The sequence below is a fragment of the Chenopodium quinoa genome, unplaced genomic scaffold (assembly GCF_001683475.1).
Source record: "Chenopodium quinoa cultivar QQ74 unplaced genomic scaffold, ASM168347v1, whole genome shotgun sequence".
NCBI classification, from domain to species: domain Eukaryota; kingdom Viridiplantae; phylum Streptophyta; class Magnoliopsida; order Caryophyllales; family Amaranthaceae; genus Chenopodium; species Chenopodium quinoa.
The window spans coordinates 1,717,073-1,742,855 of record NW_018742881.1 but is presented as its reverse complement, the minus strand read 5'-3'; the positions used below and the strand labels follow the sequence as shown (position 1 = coordinate 1,742,855).

At 34.6% G+C, this 25,783-nt stretch overlaps 4 protein-coding genes across 8 annotated transcripts; 2 read left to right on the top strand and 2 right to left on the bottom strand.

The window, feature by feature from the left end:
• The first annotated feature begins 703 nt into the window (after window positions 1-703).
• Window positions 704-5,998, top strand: LOC110726812 (26S proteasome non-ATPase regulatory subunit 6 homolog). The gene is made up of 8 exons (XM_021906332.1): window positions 704-952; window positions 1,052-1,166; window positions 3,436-3,526; window positions 3,633-3,778; window positions 3,876-4,095; window positions 4,188-4,296; window positions 4,636-4,804; window positions 5,512-5,998. The coding sequence occupies exons 1-8, from the start codon at window positions 817-819 to the stop codon at window positions 5,684-5,686; spliced, it is 1,161 nt and encodes a 386-aa protein (XP_021762024.1). The 5' UTR covers window positions 704-816; the 3' UTR covers window positions 5,687-5,998.
• A 474-nt stretch (window positions 5,999-6,472) lies between these two features.
• Window positions 6,473-11,993, bottom strand: LOC110726810 (ruBisCO large subunit-binding protein subunit beta, chloroplastic-like). 4 transcript variants are annotated; one of them, XM_021906327.1, is made up of 14 exons: window positions 11,685-11,993; window positions 11,470-11,595; window positions 10,825-10,962; window positions 10,555-10,650; window positions 10,190-10,432; window positions 9,875-10,109; window positions 9,496-9,665; window positions 9,102-9,179; window positions 8,942-9,013; window positions 8,200-8,304; window positions 7,773-7,865; window positions 7,591-7,683; window positions 6,972-7,203; window positions 6,473-6,862 (listed from the first exon to the last, which is right to left on the bottom strand). In XM_021906327.1, exons 1-14 carry the CDS (start codon window positions 11,835-11,837, stop codon window positions 6,840-6,842), a joined length of 1,857 nt encoding a protein of 618 aa, XP_021762019.1. In that variant the 5' UTR covers window positions 11,838-11,993; the 3' UTR covers window positions 6,473-6,839. The 4 variants fall into 4 exon arrangements, with proteins under 4 accessions (XP_021762019.1, XP_021762020.1, XP_021762021.1 ...); XM_021906328.1 differs by having other exon boundaries at window positions 7,026-7,203; XM_021906329.1 differs by having other exon boundaries at window positions 7,071-7,203.
• Window positions 11,994-12,158: 165 nt separating this feature from the next.
• On the top strand, window positions 12,159-24,706 carry LOC110726811 (ankyrin-1-like). 2 transcript variants are annotated; one of them, XR_002512407.1, is made up of 6 exons: window positions 12,159-13,403; window positions 15,781-16,301; window positions 16,669-16,930; window positions 17,034-17,802; window positions 19,993-20,099; window positions 24,097-24,706. XR_002512407.1 is itself a non-coding variant. In XM_021906331.1 (4 exons), exons 1-4 carry the CDS (start codon window positions 13,229-13,231, stop codon window positions 17,342-17,344), a joined length of 1,269 nt encoding a protein of 422 aa, XP_021762023.1. In that variant the 5' UTR covers window positions 12,159-13,228; the 3' UTR covers window positions 17,345-18,839. The 2 variants fall into 2 exon arrangements, 1 of the variants encoding a protein (XP_021762023.1); XM_021906331.1 differs by lacking the exons at window positions 19,993-20,099; window positions 24,097-24,706 and having other exon boundaries at window positions 17,034-18,839.
• On the bottom strand, window positions 22,505-23,376 carry LOC110726660. The gene is made up of 3 exons (XM_021906130.1): window positions 23,077-23,376; window positions 22,691-22,964; window positions 22,505-22,626 (listed from the first exon to the last, which is right to left on the bottom strand). The coding sequence occupies exons 1-3, from the start codon at window positions 23,374-23,376 to the stop codon at window positions 22,505-22,507; spliced, it is 696 nt and encodes a 231-aa protein (XP_021761822.1).
• Window positions 24,707-25,783: the final 1,077 nt, after the last annotated feature.

Genomic DNA, 25,783 nt, shown 5'->3' with positions numbered 1-25,783 from the left:
CCCACTTGATTATTGTGCTTTGATTAGACTACAATATGCTTTCGATTCAGGATCACAAATCACAAAATAGCTAATGAAATGTGTACCAATTTTGTATGTCTGGTTTAGTTTAAAAAGCTCCAATTATTTAGCAAACTTGTTCAAATATCGCTAATTGGGCTAATTGACTAATGTATATAACTCTATACCCAGCTAGGGCAACCGTTCAATGCAAATGGTGCAATAATTTTTTCGCTCCATCATAAAAGTTATTAGTATTATTTTGCCAAATTCAACAGTTAAAGAAAGAATATACAAGTTATATTTTTGGTATCGTCTATAATTAAGTTACAAGATAGTCAAGAAAACACTTTCAACTCCTACAATGTACATTATTGAAAAATGTCGGGGTTCTTTCAAACAAAAACCGATTAGTATGCTACTACACTTAATTTGTCGTATATGCCTCACATACTAGGACTCTAACATTATATGAGCAAGTAGACGTGTCAATTTGGTTACTTGGTATGAGTTCGGTGAAGTCAGATCGAGTTAAGTCAATTTTAAAAGTAAGTTGTGTAAAATTATTGTTTTCTTAAATCGAGATTTTTATCGAATCGAATCAGTTTTTGACACCTCTATTAAAACAAGCCCGTTTTAACAGACGACTGTCCGGCCCAAAACTCATTCTTAGAGAAAAAAAGAAATACTAGGAAATACAAACATACTCTCATTTCTCTAGTCTCTACAATTACAGTTTCTCCTTCTCCAAGCAAACAACACAAAAACACAAACTTCTTTACTCAGAGAGGAGAGAGAAACTCGAAGAAAGAAGCCATGGAAGCTAAAGAAGATTCACAAAATGAGCACCTTAAACTCGCTAACAAGATCTTCCACCTTACTCATCCCGATGTTGAGGATATCGAGAAAGTTCGTCTCAAAGATGAGGTCTTATCTTCCATCAAATCTGATTGTAAGTTGTTTTTTTTCGATTCAAACCCTAATTCTTCATTTCAATCGTTTTTTTAACAATCAAATTGTGTTTAATTTTGAGTTTTATTGATTTTTGCAGTTATGGTTTCGCTTTATGAAACCCTAGCTGCAAATGGAGTGTTGGAGTTGGATCAATCGCTGCTTGATTCGATGCGGCAAAGTATTGAAGATGAGCTTAAGAAACTCGATGAGAAGTGAGTTTTCTGTGAATTTTGATTTAGGGTTTGTTGGATTGTTAAATTGTAGCTTCATATTTATTTTGTTAAATGCAAGTTAATTTGATTTTTTAGGGTTTTTTCTATGCTGTATACTAAAGAATTTTTCTATCAAAGTTAATTTGATTCACTATCTTTTAGCTGAAACACTATAAGTTGAAGGGGTGGGGGTGCATTGAGTTGGGAATGCTACAAATCTGTGAAATGAAACCGTTAGCCTTGACGTAAATATGCTTCTTTGTGTTGCCATTACTGATGTGGGTTATCAATTTGGGTAGTTCTATATTACTTTGACCTGGGCAATCAAGTCGGCCGTATTAAAATTTCTAAAATTGAAGCAAAATGGAGTATCGAAGTGTCTATACCTATGTTAGCAGTGGCGGATCCAAGATTTCCGAGATAGTGTGTCACCATCAATTATTGATCATTTGTGAAAGTACAATTTTTTTTTTCCATGTCTTGTTCATAATTAATTTCAATCCAAAAATTATATATATATATATTTCACCAAATTGATTTCAATCCAAAAATAGGACACAAAAATACATACCACTTCAATCCAAAAATAGGACACAAAAATACATACCACAACCAAATACAGTACTTAAGAATTCAATTTTACAAGTCGAAAATACTACAAATAACATGTTATAAACAAATGGTACAATAAAATTATTATATTGAATTAACTTTATGATTTTTTAGTTAATTGATAAGCTTTATGGGGAAATATTAAAATCGGTTGTACAAATATAAGATATAAAAAGGGAAAAAAAATTATTAAAAAATTATACAAAAAAAAGTGAGATAACTTAAGAGACAAGTTATTAAATATAACTGGTCTCTTTAATGAAAAAAGAAAGTAACGCAAAAAAATTGCGAAATGCAATAGCAGCATCAAAGAGACTTCTTATATAAATAACAGGTCTCTTTAATATTTAAGTAGCAATAGCAGCATTAAAGAGATCGCCTACCTTAATAAGAGGTCTCTTTGATGTTGTTTGTTGTTACCAATAGCAGCATCAAAGAGACCGCCTATCTATAATAAGGGGTCTCTTTGATATTTTATTTTTTTAAAAAAATACTGTGTCACCGGACCCACTATGACTAAAGGTGGGTCCGCCCCTGTATGTTAGAGTGTCTAGGATCCGACAAGGGTACTTGAGGTGAAATGAGAGTAGCGTTGTGTGGTGCTATACATTAGAGGGGCTTATCACTGTCTAAATAGATCTTCCTGCTCCATCATGTTTGTCTAGTACTGTACTAATTAGTGGATCAGTACTGTCCTTCAATATTGGTTGTTAACTCTGTATGTGGTAAATGCTTTTGTGTAACCTCCCATTTCTCTCTCTTATAGAGGTGCTAAGCGCATCTAATAACATTGAGAACTTATATTTTCTACATTTTTGCTGTGATGTATAACTGGAATTATATGACAAGTCATAAATTCTTTTATTTCAATCCCCAATTGTGAATTTGTTATAGAAATTAGCTTTAAAGGTGAAACATTTCCACATGTTTTGGTTGAATTGTAATGATCCAGTGATGTATGATGCTCGTTGATATCGTTCCAATTCCCGAAAATGGGGCTTTATCATATTTGGTAAAGCTCTAGAGGTGGAAATGAAGAGACATCTGAGGATATATGACTTCTAGATTTTTCTAGTTACACCGTCGTTTAAATACTTGGATAGTTGGATGTAACAGATTCTTCGTATTCCTTTGAGTTCAATAGAAGCACATACATCCAAGTGCAGAATATTTGTTCTTTGTTCACTTACAAAGGTTGTGTCAGTGAGGCAAAGTGTTGTCCCCTGAAACTAGCTTGTAATCGTTATCAGTCATGAGTAAAAGTGTAAACATTTCAGGAACTTTACCTGAAGGTTTTCTGAAATTTACGTATAATTAGTTTGTGTGTTGTATTTTATTGGAAAGACTCCTTTATTTCTGATTAATATTGTTTTCCCTCTTGTAACTTTTTTGGTTAGTTTGATAAAGAAATAAGGTAATTTTGATATTGTGACTCTTACTGATGTTGGCCCTGGATCATATTATGTTCATTTTACATGAAAGACTAGTCAATGTTTGATTTGCTGTTTTCTTTTTATTTAGAGGGTAGGTAGTGGTTTAGTTTGTTTAATCTCTTTGCCTATTGCATGGTTATGCTTCTTGTAAACTATGAAGCTCATTGAAAAAATAGCTTTACATCTTTATGACCTTTGTTTTTATCTGTTCTTTTTTGGTGTAGGATAGCTGATGCTGAAGAAAACTTGGGCGAAAGTGAAGTTCGAGAAGCTCATTTGGCAAAGTCTTTATTCTACATAAGAACTGGTGATAAAGTAAGGACCTCTTCAGTGGATCATTTCTATTGAATTTTTCAGGGGTTTAGGACTGTCCTAAGTTGTAACATTACTTCTAACCATTCCTTAATTTATTTATATTTAGGATAAAGCATTGGAGCAGCTCAAGGTAACTGAGACCAAAACTGTTGCAGTTGGTCAGAAAATGGATCTGGTGTTCTTTACTCTTCAAGTTGGATTGTTTGACATGGACTTTGATCTGATTTCCAAAAGCATAGATAAAGCCAAAAAGTAAGTTGCAAGGAATCATCATAATTCTCTGCAAGATTCTTGAATTTCTTGATCAATTTGTTCTTTTTTATTTATGGTGTCTATTTCTTAATTTCAGCCTGTTTGAGGAAGGAGGTGATTGGGAAAGAAAAAATCGATTGAAGGTGTATGAGGGGCTGTATTGCATGTCTACTCGAAATTTCAAGAAAGCAGCTAGCTTATTTTTGGACTCCATCTCAACTTTCACAACATATGAGCTTTTCCCTTATGATACCTTTATATTCTACACTGTCCTTACCAGTATCATATCCCTTGATAGAGTTTCCTTGAAACAAAAGGTAATCTAATAGTAATTTTATTTCTGTATCCTCCTGAATTTGTTATTCCATTGACATAGTGGTATGTATTAATGTTCATGGACATGTGACAGGTAGTGGATGCACCTGAGATTTTAACTGTGATCGGAAAGGTTCCTCATTTGTCCGAGTTCCTGAACTCACTCTATGATTGTCAATACAAGTCATTTTTCTCTGCATTTGGTGAGTAAGATTAGTTTCTTTTTTTTGCCTACTGTGATCACTTCGTGTGTTGATTATTGCATATTTCACTTGTATTTTAGTACCTGCCATCTTTTTGGCTAGTTGGTGTGTTCCGACTCTTATCAGTTTACTGTGGTAATCAGGCTTTGGTGTGGGGATGCAAAGTGGGGGCCGGGGTTGGGGGGGGGGGGGGTTGGGGTGTGGAAAATAACTCAATATAATAGTGGGCATGCTCATCTTCCCTCAGGTCCTCTTCCTGGAAATTTAATTTTTTAGTTTAGATGCTGTGGCAAATTAATGGGTAATAATGATCATCAATATTATCTTTGTGATGTGCAGCTGGTCTGACAGAACAAATAAAGTTTGACCGCTATTTGCATCGACACTTCCGCTATTACATGAGGGAGGTCAGGACTGTCGTTTACTCTCAGTTTCTGGAATCATACAAGAGTGTAACCATTGAAGCAATGGCAAAGGCTTTTGGCGTGACAGTGGAGTTTATTGACCTGTGAGTATTCTTAATTTTACTTTGTGGTGGAAAAGTATCTAATTTCAAGCTGCTGCTTGAAAAATAAAGTATTTTCTTACGGCATTTGAAATTCTAAACCAGTCCCTTAAAAAGCTAAAAGTACTCGGTTTTTGAAAAAAAAATTAGGAAATTTTCACTTTTGCTACCACTCAAACACCCCTATTTCACTTTTGTTACCATCTAAAATTTTATTTTAATTTGCTACCACCTATAATCACATAATTTAAATTTCACTACCACTTAACGGAATCCGTTAGGGTTCCGTGAAGTTTATTAAAAATAAATAAATAAATAAAAAATACCCAGCCACCCTCAACTGCCCAGCCCCTCCCAACAGCCACTTCCCCCCTCCCCCTTGCCAGCAGCCAGCGCCCAAAGCTTCTGAGTGCCCTGCCCCTCCCGTCAGCTGTATAAATTTCATCTTAGATGAGTAGCAAAAGTGAAATAGGGATGTTTGAGTGGTTTATAATGGAGAAGCAAGATCAAATGACACATATACAGCTTAATAAGCTGGATTGAGGCCTTTTTTTTTTTTTTTTTTTTATTTGCCCTTCACCCCTATTTTAATTGCTGAAGCAAAGGAAAGTTGAAATTAGTCACATTACTCCCTTCATCTGTTTAGGTTCTCAAGATGAGCCATATTTGTTTATTTTTGCAATTCTGAGAACTAAAATTTGGCTTTCCAGGGAGTTGTCTCGCTTTATAGCAGCTGGAAAGCTGCACTGCAAAATTGACAAGGTAGCTGGTGTTCTTGAGACCAATCGGCCTGATGCGAAAAATGCTCTCTATCAAGCAACTATCAAGCAAGGAGATTTCTTACTAAACAGAATCCAGAAGCTGTCTCGTGTGATTGATCTGTAAATTTAGTAAGAAATTTGAAGCTTGCAGTTTGATCTTTTAGCTAGAGAATTCTCCTTTCATGAGTCAGGAAATTAAGTGTTCAATTTAATGTTTCTGCGTAATTTTGGAGAAGATTAGCCATTGCAAATTATAATCAATTTTATTGTATACGCTTACTTTTGTAAACATTTTTACCTGAGTTGAAGATCAAGCGTCAATATGTGTTCTGGCTATCCTAACTAGCTATGTATGACTAGTATGAGCATAACCTTACTGGCCTTGCTTCTTGTGTTTGATCAATCTAAGTTGTTTACAGTTGACATGTTCATCTTTTGAACCTTTTGCCCTTTTTGGCTAAATATGCTGGTAATTATTTTTAAAAAATGATCGAGGTCATATAAAGTACATTAATGAAGCAATTGAAAAGACAAATGCTCCATGCTGTATTGACATACTTCAAATTTGCGACAAGTTTCCACCTGTAGGAAATTTTTAATCTATAGTTTCTAAGATTATTGTTTTAACTTTTGGGTTGATTTTTAAATAAAATTTTAAAATGTGACATTTATTCTGATAATTGTAATTTTTCAATATTTAAATGACTATAGAATATAGTCATCGGTCCAATTAATCAGTGAAGGGCATGTTGTGATGGATGGGAGAAGCATTAACAAGAAACATGTACAAAGATGTTTGTGGTTCACTATGTGTTAGCTACGTTCATAGGTAGATGAAACCCCTATGCTGAGACATTCTCATTCAGGGGGCAAACTAATTCAATGCATGCTTTCAAATATTCAATCAGTCTAATGCACAATCAGTTTATATTTTGGAATATTAAACTTTGCAGACTGCACAGTGCTATTGATTTACATACAGATCAGAGTATGTACAAACATCAAAATATTTTGATTTACGAATGAATGATACATTAGCTACCACCCTTAATCTTAGTTCTTTCAGAGAAACTCTGATACCAGTTGGCACTGCAGAAGGCCATCATCTGTAACTTCATGATGATCATGTAATGCAGCATAACTCTCTGAAGCTTGATTGTTAGAGAAGAATTTCCATTTGGGGATTGAGGATCATCTCTAGTTCTAACTCGGGAAAAAAAAAAAATCAAATTTGGCTGCTATGTGATAAAGACACATCCGTATTGTATGTAAATCGATTACATCCCAAGAGGCCCGACACCTAAATGAAAAAATGTAGTATGAGTCAGTTTCATCAAATCAACTGTAATTTAGTGTCTGCTTAACTGTTGCAGGAGAATTGATCACTTGATTGCACAAGTCAAAATTACCTGACATGGGCATTGGTGGCATCGGAGGTCTCCTCGGAAATGGTGGTAAATTACCTGACATGGGCATTGGAGGTCTTTTCGAAAATGGTGGTAAATTACCTGACATGGGAATTGGTGGCATTGGAGGTCTCCTCGGAAATGGTTGTTTTTCCTTAATGTCAACAGCTACAGCATCTGACGTAAGAAATGTTTTTGCAACCGATGCTGCATTCTCCAAACAGCACCTGACTACCTGCTCCCATTTGAGAGGGAAATGTAAAAAATTATTGTCACTGGGCACGTATAAATGTGTTAACAAGATGTGAAGAATCTAACAGAAAGGAGAGTAAAAAGAGTGCATTTTATTCTACAAAAGATTTGACACTATAAGAGCATGACTTGGTTCTTTGCCCATTCTGCAAGCAAGCAGAATAAATTGATTTTTTTGGGTTAGATGCACTTCAAATCTTCTAATGCTTCAATTTGGTAATTTAATCTTTACCATGAATCCATGATATTTGGAATGAAGGCCTCTATAGTTACTTTGAACATACTACATGATACAAGCAACCCGAAAAAATACATTACTATAATTATTTTCCCTTAGTAACAGGAAAAATTACATTTGAATCTAGTGTACCTTTGTAGGATCTATAATCCCAGCTTCCATTAGATCCTGATAACAGTCACGTGCAGCATTGTACCCATATCTCAAGTTATCATTAGCAAGAACCTGCAACAATAGTTTTCGTAGAGTTAATTATGAGCAAAATGCTCACATTTTTTGAGCAGAACAGAATTCAGTAAAACAGTATGCAGGACCTTTTGCACAACCACACTGCCATTAACGCCTGCATTTTCTGCTATCTTTTTTATTGGGTAGGCCAAAGCCTGTCTGAAGATCTCTGCTCCAACCTGTAGATATTTACTTAATTTCAGTCACATTTGTCAAGGAATGCTCATAAAAATCTGACATGAGTACCTCTGAACATACATTTTTTGTTATGACAAATGTTCTGAAGTTTAAACACAAGCTAGGAATTCATTTGATATAAAGGTATAGTTATTGAGCTGTATCATATCACATCCAAAACTTTTAAGCAGCTCAGAAATATCATAAGTTAGGCAACTCAAAGAAGGGAAGATCATAGCCATTGGCTATAGACATTATGAGTTCGTTTACATCGAACTAAGCAGTTATCTAAGTTTTATAACAAAAACAATAATCTGAAAGGAAGTGCTGCATTACCTTTTGCTCCTCATTATCTAGCTGCTCTTTGATTTCATCAATCTTCAATGAAAGCCGTAAAAGACAACATCCTCCACCAACCACAACACCTTCTTCAATAGCTGCCTACAAAATGTCATTTTGGAGATTAGAAACAAGAGTTCATGTTACGAAGGTTGTTAGCAAGTGCGTTAAAGATTCAAGAATAGAAATAAGTAGATAACAGATCTTTAGGATTCAGTTCTTGTTATTAAGCCACGTAAACTTGTTAGCTATTGAGTAGAATTATAAGAGCAATAAGAAACCAAAAATAAAGAGAGGGAGTGCAAAATTTCAATTTTTCTAATGGTCAAACAAAATCTTTCCTTGATATTGCTCCTAAAAAAGATCATAGGAACTTCTTTGATTTCTTCATGACTTGTCATATGCTTAGACACGATTTTGTAGGCTCATAAGCTTTCTCCATCCTAAAATAATAGGTCATATTTCGATTTAGTTTGTCCCAAAATTATACTCCGTAGGTCACTTGCTGGAATTTTCCTATAATATCCTCAATGATGTTCTAAATCAATATTTTTACAGAAAAGCTACATTGATATGATGAAGTAAATTTTGGAAGTAAAAGATAGTTTGGTATTTTGGCTGATATCCTTATAAAGACCATGAATCAAATGTGGCCTATTATTTAGGGACAAGGGGAGTAGTTGTTATTACGATCTCATCAAAGTTAAAATATATAAACCGAATAAATCAAGAACAGTACCTTAGTTGCATTCAAAGCATCTTCAATCCTTAGATGTTTATCCTTCAGCTCAATCTGTGTTTGAGCTCCCACCTGCAAAAGGCTGCAATATAGTCATTTCATTTTAACAAAATGTCCACAACACAGGGTACCTGTTCCTGTAAATAAATTATGAAATTACCTCTATGATAGCAATACCCCCAGATAACCTTGCTATTCTCTCATGCAGAATTTTCCGTTGAAAATTTTCTTCGACATTCTGGAGATTGACCAATAGCATTTAACAACTAAGTATCATGCAAGGAAACCATACAAAAACTGTCATCAAATATCCTCTGCACATATCTGGCCAGATATTATCTTACTAGCTCAAACCTTCAAAATCTAACAGAACATTACACTGCTTAAAAAAATGTATTTCCTAAAATCATACACTTGTTCTTATAACTTCGATATACTATACTCCACAGGACTGATGCCATTGATATTTCAATCAGTATGTAGATCAATACTGACCTATCAAAGTTCTATAGTTCAAATGATAGGCCAGATCTGTGAAGAACTTGATGCCTTACCTCAGCATATGCTTTGATTTCGGAAACTCTCTTCTCAACAGCTTGCCTTGTACTTCCATCAGTAACAATTAAAGTAGATTTGTTGGTTATGATCACTTTAGTAGCAGTTCCTAATACATCTATTCCCGCCTTTTCTAGGTTGAGGCCTATATCATCTCTGATCACAGTTCCTACACAGTGCATGAGAACATAAAGAGCACACTTTTAAAAAGATACAAAGTGTACACCCATTTTGGTATTTGAAGACCTGACAAAGGTACGTGAGGAGATATGAAGAGTCGGAGAAACATAAGCTATAACAATGTGGTCAAGCTTAAGTTGGATCATGGCTGCTTTAGGGAAGCATAAATGTAACTCTTATGACCAGTAAAGGAACTACCTCTTGTCAATATAGCAATGTCATCCAAGCAATGACTTTTACGTTCTCCAAAGGCAGGAGCCTTGATAGCAACAGCCTTCAGAGCACCTTTTAGTTTGTTCCTGATTATTGGAGCCATAGCTTCCTGCTCTATGCCCTCTGCAATGATCAAAATTGGAAAATCTCCCTGAACCGCATTTTCTAACATTTTGAACACCTCCTTAGGATGAGTGATCTTTTTGTCCACCAAAAGAATCTGCCAGGTGAGCAATTAATCCTTTGATCACTCCTCAGAAGAAGATCATAGAAAACAGATTATTGATGTATGAAACCTACCTTGCAATTGTCATACTCTACTGTCATTTTTCGTCGATCTGTGACAAAATAAGGAGACAAGTACCCGCGATCAAACTGCATTCCTTCTACAATCTGCAGTTTGTTTTCTGTGTATGTTCCTTTCTCAACTCTCACAACTCCTTTCCTTCCTACTTTTGCAACAGCTTCAGCAATCATATTGCCTACTTCATAATCATTTCCTGCACTAACAGCAGCCACATCTGCAATTTCATGATCTTCAATCTGCATTATTTTTGCAAACTTAATTTAAGTACTATGAATATAAACTCTTAAATTTCTTCCTTTCTCCGAGGTTTTCATGAGTCTAAAGCATTAAGAAACAATAGAAGAACAGTAACATTCACCTCCCTAGACATTAGTTTAAGCTGAGAAACAAGGGCCTTTGCTGTTTTCTCGATCCCACGTGAAATCTGGATAGGATTCCTGCCTGCTGCAATGACCTTAAGAGTTGCACCATTAGTACAAGGAATTAAGAAGCTAGACAACAACACCAAAAACAAGGCATTTTAGTTTAATGGTGTCCCTATTCCTTAACTAAGGAATATGTTAAATGCAATTGTGAAAATAAAGCAAATTGTCCTAGCAGTGACCCTTTTGGATAGGGATATGATTACCTTCACACCCTCATCAATGAGACCACGAGCAAGAACAATCGACGTTGTTGAACCATCACCAGCAAGATCATTAGTTTTAGCACCGGCTTGTCTCACCAACTTTACTCCAACATTCTCTAGAGGATCCTCCAACTCAATCTAAAGTATGATCAGTTAATTACATAAGAAAAGTTCACACAAATTTATATGGTAGCTCCTTTACATTATATAAATATATAGTGCTAGTCTAGTCTGTTAGAAATTGCACTGTTTCACAAAATGCATACATTTCTGAAATCTGCTAAATATGAACTTATGTATGAAATTCCAATATTAATCGAAATAAGCTACATTGATTCACAATCATTTTTAAGGAAGTTGAGTTAAAAAAATCATAGTTTAAGTACCCACCTTACAAATATTGTGTACATGATCACACAATTAATAGCTTAATTCTTTAGTCTTTTATTAAGGGTATTATGAAAAGTTTACATTTCAACATATCAAGTACTATGAAATGACTCATTGATACGGGGACAGCCCGAAACATAAATGTGGCCGATTATCTAGGGTCAGGGATGTATAATTTCTATCTCACACCCACATACTAATTAAATAGCAGAATTGATGAAATAAATGCTACAAAGTATAAGCAAAGTAGATAACCTCTTTAAGAACAGTCTCACCATCATTGACAATCTTGGGAGGTCCATATTTATTTGGCAAAATCACATTTCTTCCTTTTGGACCCAATGTCACCCCTAACAAATCTCCCACCAAATTCACCCCTGCCTACAATTCCCACAAAAAAGATTAAAAATTGATAAAATCAACAATTATAAATTCAAAAATAAAGGTGTAATGGTCCAAAAATGGTAAACCTGAAGCTTCTTAGTGACAGAACCATCATGGTTAAAGTGGAGCTCTTTAGCCATGGCTTTAATGGTGGTGTTAATTGAAGTGGGTTTAGTATAACAAGTTCTGTGTAATGTTTTTTGATAAATTAAAGAAACTGGGTTTGGTATGGAAGCCATTAATTTGAAGCTCAGTGATTAAATTTTGTAGGAAAATTGGGTTAGTTTTGAGTTGTAGAGTTGTTTTTGTGTTTTCGTGGGTGATTGTTTTTATTTGGATGAATGGAGATAGATGTGGATAATGAAGAGAGATGGTTAGATGGAGGCCCAACGGTCGATATATTTTTGGGTTTATTTTCTTTGGAAAATTTCCCTCTATTTTAGAATCTTTATTTATACTCTATTTAGTTGTAACATCTCCTAGTCAATATGAGTCAACTATTAGATATTGTCATATTGTATCTCTTTGATAGGTATCAGTGACGTTTCCAGAATTTGTAATTTGAGGGGATAAATTTTAAATGTTTAATAAATCGACAAAAAGTTTAAGAAAAAATAATGATCAGATCTAGGGCTGGCAATCCCTGACCCGACACAAACCCGACCTGAAGTTATTGAGAGAAACCCGGACCCAAACAACCTGAATTCGACCCGATTTGACCCAAATTTCCTATTTCATAATAATATTAAGTTTTACACTATTTTTATAGTTTCTAAGCATAACTCAAAATCGACCCGAAATCTGATCCGAACCCGACCCGCTAACCCAAATTGCCACCCCTAATCAGATCACATAAATTGTTTAATATACAGTTTAAATTACATATGAAATATGACAATTTTGTAAAAGATTTATTTGTCAGTAAATCCCAATTTTAAGTTATGTAATCCCAATAATTGATAGATGATTTATTCCTCAAAAAAAAAATGTAAATTTTGCATTGACTAATCATATACTCCGTATACCATAATTCCTCTTATCTTGTAATAAATTTCTATCATTGTCATTAAAAAAAAAGTAATTTATTTCTATCACCCAAGGATAAAAATGAACATAAAACCAATGAATTATTTACACGGTCAGCTTTCAAAAAAAAAAATAATATTTACATGGTCAACAAAATTAGTTGAATCCTATAAATTGCCCAATTTGTCATAAAGCCTTAAACGTACACTATTTCCCCCTCACGCCCTCTAACACACCTCACCCAAAAAAATAAAAATGTCTAACTCTAGTCTTGAAAACATAGAAACTATGAAAAATTCAGAGGAAGTAGAAATGGAGAAGAAGCTCTATGTTGCAGCTGCAAAAGGTAATGTAGAGTTTCTTCAAGAAATTCAGCACAACGAACAAATTTTTACTGAACAAAACTTATTTAAAAAACAATGTCATTCACATCACGGTTCAACACGAATTCGTAGAAACATGTCTTAGGCAACTTCCAAATGATTGTAATGAGTTAATATGTGAGAAGAATTCCAAAGAAGACACCCCTCTTCATGTCGCGGCCGAGGTCGGAAACTTTAGTATAGTCAAGTTACTCAATGATCATTTTGGTGATAAGAAGCAAATGGTATGGAGGGTGGAAAACTCAAAGGGTAACACTCCACTTCATGTTGCACTTGTTCATGATAATGTTAAGATTGCTAAGTTTTTGTTGGAGAAAGATCCTTCCTTGGCTTGTATTGTGAATAAGTCAAAAGAAGCACCACTTCATCTTGCAATCAAACACCTTGTTAATTATTGTAAGTTTGTCAATTCTCAACCTCATCTTATTTGTTTGTAAGCCTAAGACTGTGGTTTGGTAACTGTTAGCTTATTTGAGCAAAATTAGCTTATTAACTTATTCATTATTAAATAAGGTAATTGAGGTGTTTGGTGGAAAATTTACTTCAAGTTTTTTGTTATTAAAGTTTTTTGTTTTGTTTTGTTGTTTTTAATTAAAAGCCTATTTAAAGAGCTTATATATTTTTTTCAAAAAAAAAAAAAAAAAAAAAGAGCTTATATATTCCACTAAAAGAGCTATTTTTCAAAAAGTAATTAGCTTGCTTGTTTGGTTCATAGATACAATGTCTGTTTTCAGTCTATTATATCTATGTATAGATCGAGCATGACTTGTGGGTTAGTCTAGCACAATTTAGGCTTGAAGCTCATTCTTGGCACGACATAACCTGAGTGGCCAATGATCTACCAACAAGTTGTGCATTTTGCAAAAATAGGAGACACCCTTAATTTTTTTTTTAGTTTTAATTTAACTCATTTGCTTAGGTTTTTATTTTTATTTTTTTTATTTTTTTTATTTATAAATTTATAACCCGTATTCAATTTATATCTTTAATTATTAAGTAATTGGCATGTACGAAGGAAAAATCTAATTAAGTGGATTCGGCTTTAGTATTGTATTATATAACTAACTTAGGCTCCGTGCCATATACGGTAAATCTTATCATTGTAAAATTAATTATATCTTTCAAATAAATTTGATAAAACATACACATCAAATATATAGAAAATTAAAAATTAAAAATTATATTGTCATATAATCTATGTTAGAAGACAAAGTAATATATAATCTCAAGTTTTAAACACATAATAGTAATATATTATCTCAAGTTTTAAATACATAATAGTAAAACCCCATAAACAAAATTGTAATTAATTTGAATGTATAATTAATATTTAAATGGAAACAAAATATAGGAGGTATTTGAAAATATTTGAGTGATATTTTTAAGTTATTTGTATAATATGGAGTATCAATTATATGAATCAATTTTATTATTACTTTTTTTTGGCAATACAAATTTTATAATACTCCGTAAAAAAGACGATTAAAAATAAGGACACCAGTTAAACAGGAACACATTTATTATAAAAATAATATAAAAGATATAGAATTATATTATTACAGTGGTATTAATATACAAATATTAAAAAAAAATGACTAAAATGGAGATGGAGTTTTGGAGGCAATAAATAGCACCAGGATGAGACACACGTCACTTTCGGTGTCTGCTTTAGTGTTAAGTTATTGATTATTGATGATTAATCTGTTGAACGTCTTAAAACGATAGAGGTGAAAAGTTCGGTTTGGGGTGTGGTTTATATCCCAAATTAAAACCAAACTATATTAAATCGGTTTGGAACATATTATTATTTGGTCCAAACCAAATCACACCGTTTTAAAATTTGTTTTCAAAACAAAAATCAAAACCAAACCTAATCGCACTTTTTTTTCTTGGTTTAGTTTACGGCTCGGTTCGGTTTTGTTTTTAAACCATATTAATTTTACCCCTACGTAAAAGTCTAGTGTGGGTCTTTCTTAAAAAAAAAAAAAAAAAGTCTAGTGTGGGTTATGAGCATTTATCTCAATTCTCAAGCTCTCAACCACACACCAAAAACATAATGCTTCACCATGACGTCACGCGGTGGGACACCATGTGTGTACGATATTAGCCTACCCAACCAAGTGACCAACATATGCACTAATGCACTTGCATATTTTCAGCTGTTTGTTGATTTATTTATTTAATTTGTCTCTTTCATTAAATATAAATGCGCTGAATTTTCAACGCTTTATTTACTCCTCTACAAACAATTAAAATGATGTTTTGCTTTATTAGTTTCTGCCTTTCTGGCCACATTTTTCATCTTTTACCATCTGATGACTACATATCATGTAAACTCTTTTTTTCATTTGATATACTAAGTGATAGTAACCATTCTTTATTGAAAAAAAAAGAAGTGATAGTAACCTACTAACCTTAGCTTGAAAGGTCTATACGTAGCACGAGTATAATTTTATGTATATCAAAAAAAAAAAAAAAAACTTTTAAAAAAAACGTTAGCTTGAAAGCGTGATACTTATATTATATTATTTATTCTTTCCGTCTTATAATACAAAGCCAATATATATTAATTTATTTGAACTAATTATATTAACTCATTAGTTTTAAGGAATCCTATTTGAGCATGCTTGGAGAAGAATTAGACTTTAAATCATTAGGTCTAGCTGGTATCATGCAATAGAATTAGACTTGTTAAATATAGTTGTAACATTAATTACCATTTATTTGAAAAATATTTAACTTCTGTTTATGTATTTGTGCTATACATATATAGCTGAGAGTGAATCAATAATGGCCAAAATAAAACAACCTATTACTGAGGGAGGAGCTGCCTTGGCTACAACATTTGTACCCGGCGAAGATATGTCAAGTTTGATATTATTTCTGATAGAGAAATGGAGTCATGTCACATGTTGGCCTGATACAAACGGTTCGACTCCTCTGCATAGTGCAGCATCGCTTAACTCACCTTATAACCTTGAGGTCATAAAAAAAATACTTTATCATTGGCTGCAGTCTGCAGAGGTGTGTGATGCTTCTGGCAAGTCCATCCTACATCTTGTGATAACTAGGCTGCCAAACTATCAACAAGTTAAAAATTTGCTTAAATTTAAAGAGATTTATGTCCTCAGAAATTGTCAGGACATACTAGGAGATACACCATTGCATATTGCTGCAAGAAATAAGGATATTAACATGGTACGAGTTCTGTTGGAATCCTCGACGAAACTTAGTATTAAAAACATGGAAGGTGTCTCGGTAGCATCACTGATACAACAACATAATCTTCTTGAGGTACTACTCTGTTTTGTAGGAACAACTGAAACTAGGAAACATTAACGCTTTGTTTGGATAACAAAGAAGGAAGGAAACGAAGGGGAGGGAAAATGGAGGAAGGGAAGGGAAAAGAAAGGGAGGGGGAGGTGAGCTCCATTTTCCCTCCAAATCTCTCCAATTTTGGAGGGATTATGGTTATTATAGAGTGAGGGAAAATGGATCCATCTCTCTCCTTCCCCTTCCTTCCCCCAATCTTTTACCCAAACAAGAGATTTTGTCCCCCTCCATTTCTCTTTTCTTCTTTTCCTTCCATTTCTTTCTATCCAAACAAAGTGTAATACAGTACTGATATATATTATTTCATTTGTCGAATATTGCAATGCAGATGCTAAGGAAGCGAAACATGACACTGGAGGAATCCGAAGCAGCAGACAAAAGAGACATAGCCTTTCTAAGGCAAAGAATGAGCAAATTAGGGATGGAAAAATTGGAAATCATGGAATTCTTACTCTCACATGATTCCAAGGGAAGAAATATCCTTCATAAATTGCTACAGATACAAAATGAAAGCCGAATAATGCATGACGACTTTGTAGATTTCATCCAACAACTTCTTGAAAAATTTCCATCACTTGTCTGTCAAACAGGTTCATATCCTTGTACAAAATCATTCTGATACGAAAATTTATGTTGCTTCAGGAAACCGAGACAGCCTTGACACTGATGTTACTTTAAAATTGTGCAAATCAGGCCTTTTGTTACTATTACTAGAATTATGCAATCAGAGTATCCTTAGATCTCAAGAACAGACACCTTGGTTGGTACAGAATGCAGAGGGCAATACACCGCTTCACGAAGCACTCGTAGCAAATAACACAACTTTGGTAAAAAGATTGTTAATGCACGATCCAAGATCGGCTGGTGTAGCTAACAAGTGTAAAGAGTTGCCTCTTCATTTGCTCGCCGAATGCCCCATGAGTAAATATTTTAACTTCAACAAGTACTATTTTTTATTCATCATTTTAAATTGTTTGGTAGTGTTTTGCATAAGACATGGATGAGCAGTTCAAGAAAGAAGTAGACATAGAATCAATGGTAGAGGCGACAAACGACACAGCGACACATTGGCTCGACAAGGATGGTCTCACCCCCTTAATGAGAGCTATTAAAGCTGATAACCTCGTAATGGCTAGAGAACTATGCAATCTATCACCAAAAGCAGCACAAACTTGTGACGATGACGGGTTGACATTTTGGCACCACCTAATAGATCATCCATCAGGCTATTTTTTGCACCACCTTCTACAAATTAAATCTGTAAGAGATCTGCTGAAATTGAAGGACAATCATGGAAACACACCGTTACGATCTTGTAGAAGTATTCCTTCATGTTTGGGGGGAAGAACGTAAATCATCAAAGGACAATGAACAATGGCTACTAGATCTTTTAACAATACAGAACAAAGCCTGTAAAACCCCTGCCGATCTTATCAGAGAATCACCATGTCTTCCTCCCACTGTAAGTACTTCCTGTCTATTATTCTTGTATTATTTTAATGATGGGTTCATTTTAATACATGTACCGAGTAAATTACTTTACAACTTCAAGTGGTAAACTATGAATTTGGAGATAAAAGGGAGTAAATTACTAACCAGAATTAAACTGGGATAGCATTAGCAAAAAAAGAGACAGGAATCGTCATCATTTTCATTAGCAATAGCATGAGCATAAGCATACTGGATACAACCCACAACATAGGCTGTCAAAGAACCAGGTTCGGGATCATTCAAAAAAGTAACGTGGTACCCTGATACGAGATTCCAAGGAAAGCAGAATAGGTCACCGGATACATGGAAAAACGCAAACTTAGCAGCGCAGTCACTGACCATAGTTCGCAGAAATTGGAGGTCGATCCCAACTATATTTCCTTGAAGTTTCCCAATTAAAAGCGAAAACCTGACTTGACCGATTGAACCAATACATGATAGGTTTTGTTATTTTGTTATTTTGTTTTGGTTTTTTTATTTTTAGAAGAAAAAAAAACAATTATTAACACATTATGGAGTAAAAAAAATTGCGTCATGATGAATAGGTCATCGCCACTCATCGGTTTAAATGTCAACAGTTCTTGGTAAAAATATTAAGGGCCAAGTATAATAGCTTCATGTTAGATTCATAATTTATTTAAGTTTAAAAAATCTCATATGAAGGGATTTATCCTACCTTATATAAATAAAAAGTAAAAAGTAGAAAGTTGCTCTTATGAATAGTGCACGGACTTTTATACTCTTTAAAATGTTATTTTACCTTTGTACCCTTATTTACCCTTCAAAATGTGTTTTACCTTTGTAACCCTATTTGTAATTTTGTACTCCAACAATCCAACTTCAAATTGTTCTTACCCGTTTATATTTCCTTACACATTTGAGATTTCTCTCCTCCTCTCCATGACTCCATCTGTTAAAATATATATATATATATATATGGATTATGGCTGCTTTAGGAAATGGTTGTTTCGGTTTCATCTAGAAGGATTGTACTTTTAAATTAAAAATGAACTCATTGATTAATACTGTTAGCCTCTGTAGTGGATTAGGAACTGGTCGTTTTGGTTTCATCATTGATGATTCTTTCTCTATTTCGTATTGTACCAACACAATTAAGTAATGCTAATATCAACACTGCAAAAATAAACAGACAACAATTCTAACATTTGTTCCTTTTCTGCATTATCATTGAAAAACCTAAGCATTATATTCTACTGTAACTCTACGTAGTATTCCAATTAAAAGAATCACCATATACAAATAAAAAAATTAAAGATTTTTTTTTCAATATACGAGATATTTCACACGTAACATTCAACTTAGGACGACTACAAAAAAAAAATGCCTAAGCAATAGAAATATATTCTTTTTACCGGTCTTTTATTCCTCCATGTGAAGTGCAAATACAAGACAAGTAAAATTAAGTTGCAAAAGCTAGCCATTCCGCGCGCAACGCGCGCGTTGACTGCCCTAGTATAGAGAAATATGTTAGTTTGATTGACATATTTCTCTATATAATGCCCTTCGTATGAACTACACTAACCTTTAGGTTGGTCAAGTGAAAAGGATTACACCTTCTAACCTTGAGGTGAAAAATATGAGGATCCCTTGCCCATTTCCCCTCACTCTTAAAGTGTCTAATATGCAAATAACGGACCAAAAAAACCATAAAGGCTAAGGTTCGTTCGGGATCCTTCACTCCTTATTGTAAAAATAAATAAATTAATAAACTACACTAACCCTTAGTCCATACTTCATAGAGTTTTTACTTATTACAGATGGAGTAGTATAATAACCTCTGAACCTCATACTGTATATAATATTTCATATTAAATTACTCATGGTTTTTTTAGTAGTTTGGTCAATGCAGACCATGTGTTAATTTATGGAGAAACTGAATATGTATCGGGGGGAGGTGATGGTTTAATTACTTATTCATCATGGGGGAGGGTGTGAACAATCAAGTTGTGTATGTATCACATGGATTTACATCATGCTGACCCTTTTGGCTTTCATCATGTTGTTGCTATAATAATGTCAACATAATACTTGTATTAAAGCAAATTACAATTGACTTGATTTTGAAATGAAAGATCTATCCTATATATTATTTTGTAAGATAAGATCAAAGACTCTACGGAATCATCAGCTCCTTTTACAGGTTAAGCAAATCCCGCTTGGAGAGTTAAGGGAATCCCCATAATCTCAAGTAATTGTTATTGGTGGAGCTCAAATTTCTAACTTCAAAGTCACATACAACTATACAAGGTGAGTTATTTACCAACTCTGCGAAGCAAATTTGGTTACAATGACTTGCGATTGATTTGAATTGAATTTTTTTCAATTTCAAATATTTATGCATTTTTTTATTTAGTATATATATATATATATATATATATATATTCTAAGTTAAATATATTAAATCTTACAGTATAAGATTTACATGACTATGTTTTTCATGTAATGTATAAATTGAGGAATGCAAATAGCCAAAACTAAAGTGAATATACAAAAGTCAAACCTTCTCGTTAGAAAACAAATACTACCTCCGTTAAATATTATCTGCAACTTTTGCCGTTTCGGGATGATCAGGGTTATCTGCAACTTTTCATTTTTTTTCCATTTGTAGTAAACAAAAAAGCATGAAATTACCATTTTACCCTTACTTATGTTTTATTTATTTTTAATTACTACCCTTATTATCTCCTAAACTAATCTTATTTCACAAACCTTAAACTAATCAGATCTACTCTAACCTAATGATTCCCTCCCTTTATTTCCTCATCTCCCTCCTTCTTTCCTCATTTACTGACTTCCCCAACCACCAAAAATTAATTTCTGATGGTTGGGTTTCCCTTTATGTTCATGAATCTTCTTCTGAAGATGAACCCTAGTTCATCGTTTCCCACCTTCTCTCTCCTCTTTTACCTCGATTCTTCCTCTCCTTCTCTCCAGATCTACTCTTCACCAATCACCACACCATTTTCTGAGAAAAAAGAGTCCCCTATGAAAATGCCTAACCTTGATCCTTTGAAAGATGCGTACATTGCAACAAATGATAAGGGTGAGGAGAATCTGATCAACCACTTCCTCCATTGCTTTGAAACTGACAACCCTTTTCCTCGTGATTTCTACGAATCCGCTGAAACTGGTGGCTACTGTGCTCTGTACAGATATAGAGCTTTGGGTCAAGTCCTAAAGAGTATTGATGAGGAGGAACGGTTGAAGAGGGAGGAGGCGAAGTTGAAGAGTGAGGAAGATCCTCTTCCTATGGTGGTTGAATCTGGCTCTGCTGCTCCTGCTCCTGCAGATCTGGGTTCTGTTTGTCCTCTTCTTGCAGATCTGGTGGCTGAATCTGCTTTGGGGGTTGCTGTGGCTCCAAAAAAGGCCAGAACTAAGAGGCCTAGGTCACCCCCAAGGTCAGATCTACCAGGAAGGCGACACGTGTTGCTCTTCGGAGGATGCGTGGGCTTCCAGACCATGAGTACATCATCCTTTCTTCTGATGAGGATGAGGATATGGAGGAGGCTTCTCCTTCTCCTGCCAAGCAGCCTGAATCTAGATGCTCTTCAGTCCCTGTGGTCAACTGCTATGTGAGGCGGATGAACCGTTCGGTTCAACCCTCTGAGTGACTGCTTTCGTAACGATTCCTAACCCTAATCTCTTTCATTTATATTCTTGAGTCCCTCATATATCTTGGTTGGTTTTCTTTAATTTTTTGCATGTGTTCTAGGCTACCTTGTTTGTTTTTTACTGGATTATGTTGTTGGTGGGTGAATTATATGAGTCCTGTTGCCCATATGCTGATGGATTGTTTTTTTTTGGTGGATCTGTTGGATGAGCATGCCTGTGGCTTAATTATAGACCATGTGTGGCTGGAATGTTGTTCATATTATGTTTTAGTAATAATGATGGTGATATTGTGAGTAATACTCATGAATGATATGGTGTACTCTGTATTTTTGGCTGTGATAATGTTGCCTTATGCTGGTTGTCTGATTGAAAGAGTGTTGCCTTGATCTCTCTGTTTGTGTACTAAGAAAGATGGAACAAGGGATTGTGATTAATGAATGATGAATGCTGAGTTCAGTTTGGTTTGTTTGTTTTGTTGTGTGGTATATACAATGTTCTCAATGATCATGTTTTGTAGAGAACAATGTCTATGGGTTGGTGTTCTTGTTATAGCAGTGCTTCAATGAGTCCCCCCCCCCTTTCTGTTATTTGCCCCATGAATGTGTGGAGTCCCCCTTGTCTGTATGAAATTCCACCCTTAGTGACTTGTATGGTTCAAATGATGAAGGGACTCCATTGAATTTCACTTAACACATTTGAGTTGCTCCAACAATCTCTTGTTTGAGATTGTTGTTGAGGTAACAATGTTGTGAAGTGTAGTATTCAACACCATTGATAACCTTTCTGATGGACATGTATTGCCATAACACTTCAAAAACTTGTCTTTGTCATTTCATTCATATAGTGATTACAAAAGTTGATGCACATAAACAAAAGACTTCACATTTGACTGTCTAACATGTTAGTTTAATCTAAATCACCAAAATACACCTAACCACCTATTCATTAACCATAGCATAAGGGGGAAAAAAAAGGTTAAGTGGTTATGTGTGGTAGTCAATGTTGTCAGTGTGCAAAACCTGGTTTGTGGCTTGAGTCCCCTAATCTGCATCCACTTCCATATCTTCTGCTGCATCTTGAATCCCTTGAGTGGCTGGCCTAAACATTGTGTTTAGGTACTCTACACTTCCCAGCACTATATCCCTTTGCACCTCCACCTTGTCTGGAAAAATGCCCAAATTCTCAAGCTTTTTTTTTGTTTATATGAGGAATTTTGTACTTGTTACCCCCTTCTGCTTGCAGTATCATGATCATGCATTTTTGCAAAGTGATCCAAATGTACTTGTTCACCTCTGGTTTGAATGTGTCATAAGACTCAATGACCTTGTCCACTAGCTCATCCAAGTTGCTAGGAAATGATTGGTACTGCAGTGACTGAATAGACCTGAACAATCCTAAGTCTAGCACATTCAAGTCTGGTGACTGAGGTGGCTGAAACACCAGTTGAATGTTGAACCCATTTGCTGTAGTAGCTTCAATGAATTCTTGATCTTTGGGTATCTGGTGTGGTCTTGCATTGTCCCATTGTATTGTGACATTTTTTTCTTAGACTTTGTGGCCATTTTGAGATGACTAATGGTATTACTTTTGTGAGAAACATTTCCCTAATCACCTCTCTGTTCACATTTTGTATTGCCTTGGTCTCCCATGTTCCTGCAGGCTTGTTTTTGCTTGATTTTTTTGCTTGCTCTTTGACTGTGAAAGGAAACATGCCATATTTCCCATCATGTAGTAGCTCCCCATTTCTCCCATACAATGGCTTTCCCACTACTGCCATAAACATTGCCTTCAGTTTGAATCTTCTTGACGTTTGAACTCTCTGTGGGTCTTCCTCACTTGGAAGGAGATAAAATCTCCTTTTATCTGGATTAAGATAGAACCATTTCTCATCTATGTGGATGACATGGTCCATATCATCAAATGTAGAGTCTTCATTCCCAATGATAGGATTAATGTAAGACAGAATCCATTTCAGTCTTGCAACTTTGTGGTCACTTGTGAGAGCTGGCTTGTTGCTGCTTGTATGTGTTCTGAGCCTTCCTTTTTTTTTTTTAAGTTGTGAAGAGTAACATGAGATATCTTCAATGCTTCTGCATAACTCCTCTCTGTCTGCCTTAGGTGCAGAGGCACTGACTGTAGGAATTCATCAGTAAATTCCCTTGGTTTAGGCCCTGTTCTGCCATACTTCTTAGACCTGACATCAATCACATCACCTTGTTCCAACTGTTTTTGAATGTCCTTGAAAACCCTTGTGATTGTTGATTTGTGTACATTGAATTTGTGTGATAGTTCTTGCATGTACCCTCTTGGTAAGTTGCCATTATGCATTTTGAGTAAGATTGCATCTACAATCTCCCTCTTCTTGTGCAAATCAAGTTGTTTTCTGCTTGTTGCTGCTTGAATGTTGCCTTGATCTTCTGTTTGTTGCTGTGCTTGTTGATCATTGTCTTGCTGCCCCTTTTCATCCATTACTTCATCATCAGAATCATCATACAAGCCATAATCTTGCATGTGTTCTTCATAGTCATAGTAAAGCTCTGCTAGTTCTTCTTCAGTTAACAGTTGATCAACCTCCAAAAACACCCCTTCTTCTAACTCTGCCATGACATTTACTACACATGAATATTTCCAGCTCAAGGTTGATGAAACAGGAGTCCCTGCTGGTTTTTTTTGTGAAGAAGGGGCGTTCTTGTTAGGGTAAAAGGATGATGGAGGTGCCAAGCCAATGAAGCGTCTGATTTGTGAAGATCATGTGCATCACTGACTTTAGTTAGGATAATTTTTTGGATATTTAGGGACTTAATGACTGTGATTAGTGCTAACTTTTGGAAAACTAATGGTGTAATCTTAAAAATTTCATGGCTTGTCTTTTGGGAGAAACATTGAATGCTTCTGTAATGAATGAGGCTCCTTTTATATGCCTCTTAAATGCTCAATCTTTAATGCATAAATCTGTTTTTTTTTTAGATTTTGGTGGGAGTTTTGAATCTCCAAAAATTTCAAATTGTTTGAAATTTTGGGGAAATTTTAAGAGGGAAATCTATTTCCCTCAAAAAACTGACAGATTTCAAATGCAAGTGGGGGGGTCAGCCTTTCTCTCTCCTCTACTTTAATTAAATCATCTAAACTTCCACTAATTTTCACCCCTCAAATTTTGCATTGTGAACCGTAATCTGCTCCAAAGTTGCAGATAATATTTAACGGAGATAGTAGATATATAATATATTAGATCCATTTATCCATTTTATTTATTTAACCTAATTTAAAATTAATACTTCTAGATAGTGTACTTAGGGCCTGTTCACATTTACTGAACTGAATTGATTAGGCCTGTTCACATTTAGTTAATTTCAGTTCAGTTCAGCTCCAATCAGTTAAGTTCAATTCAGTTCAGCTTCAATCAATTTAGTTCAATCCATTTCATTTCAGCTCCTAATTTTCCTCTCTCATAAAATATTCATTTCAGCTCAGTTCAGTTCAGCTCCAATCAGTTTAGTTCAGCTCAGCTCAAATCAGTTCACTTTAGCTCAGTTTAGTAAATGTGAACATGCCCTTAGCATATATTACCTTGCTAGACACAACTCACACAAGTAAAAGGCAAGTAACAACTTTGAAGATGACAAGTTACACTCCATTAACACTTCCCTAAGCAACAACCACTGACTTTAATTATCAGATCAACAAACCATTTACTAATAAGATAGTAATATACACATCAATATAATATTACCTAGTCAACTTTTTATTTAATCAACAGTAGTACTACATTACTATTACTAGATCAACTCTCTCTTTTTTTTTTTTTTTTTTTTTTTTTTTTTTTTTTTTTTTGACACAAATTACTAGATCAACTACAATTATAGTAACATGCATGATTTTAGCTCGTCGTCTTACTAAATAATTTAATCCATGGATCTGAAATATCATTAATAATGTACCTGAAATTTGAATCATTATAATTTAATACACCATTTACAATAACAATTAACTTACTCCAGATAGATTGGACCGAATCTTTAAATAGACATCATCAATGGCCCAAAATAGCTACCTTCATTCTATAAAGTCATCCAAAAAAGAAAGAAAAAAAAACTCTTTTTTTTTTTTGAACAACTTCAGTTTTTTCAAAGGTGGCAACAAAAGAAATGGAGAACGAGCTCTATATCGCGGCCGCGGAAGGTAAGGTAGAGGTTCTTGTAGGAGACAAGAGCAACGAGTATTTACTGTATGGGAGGATATATAGGATGGGCCGACATCTTTTACAGATTCGGATTTAAACCCGGTAGGGATGATAAATGGGCAGATATGTTTGGTAAAGC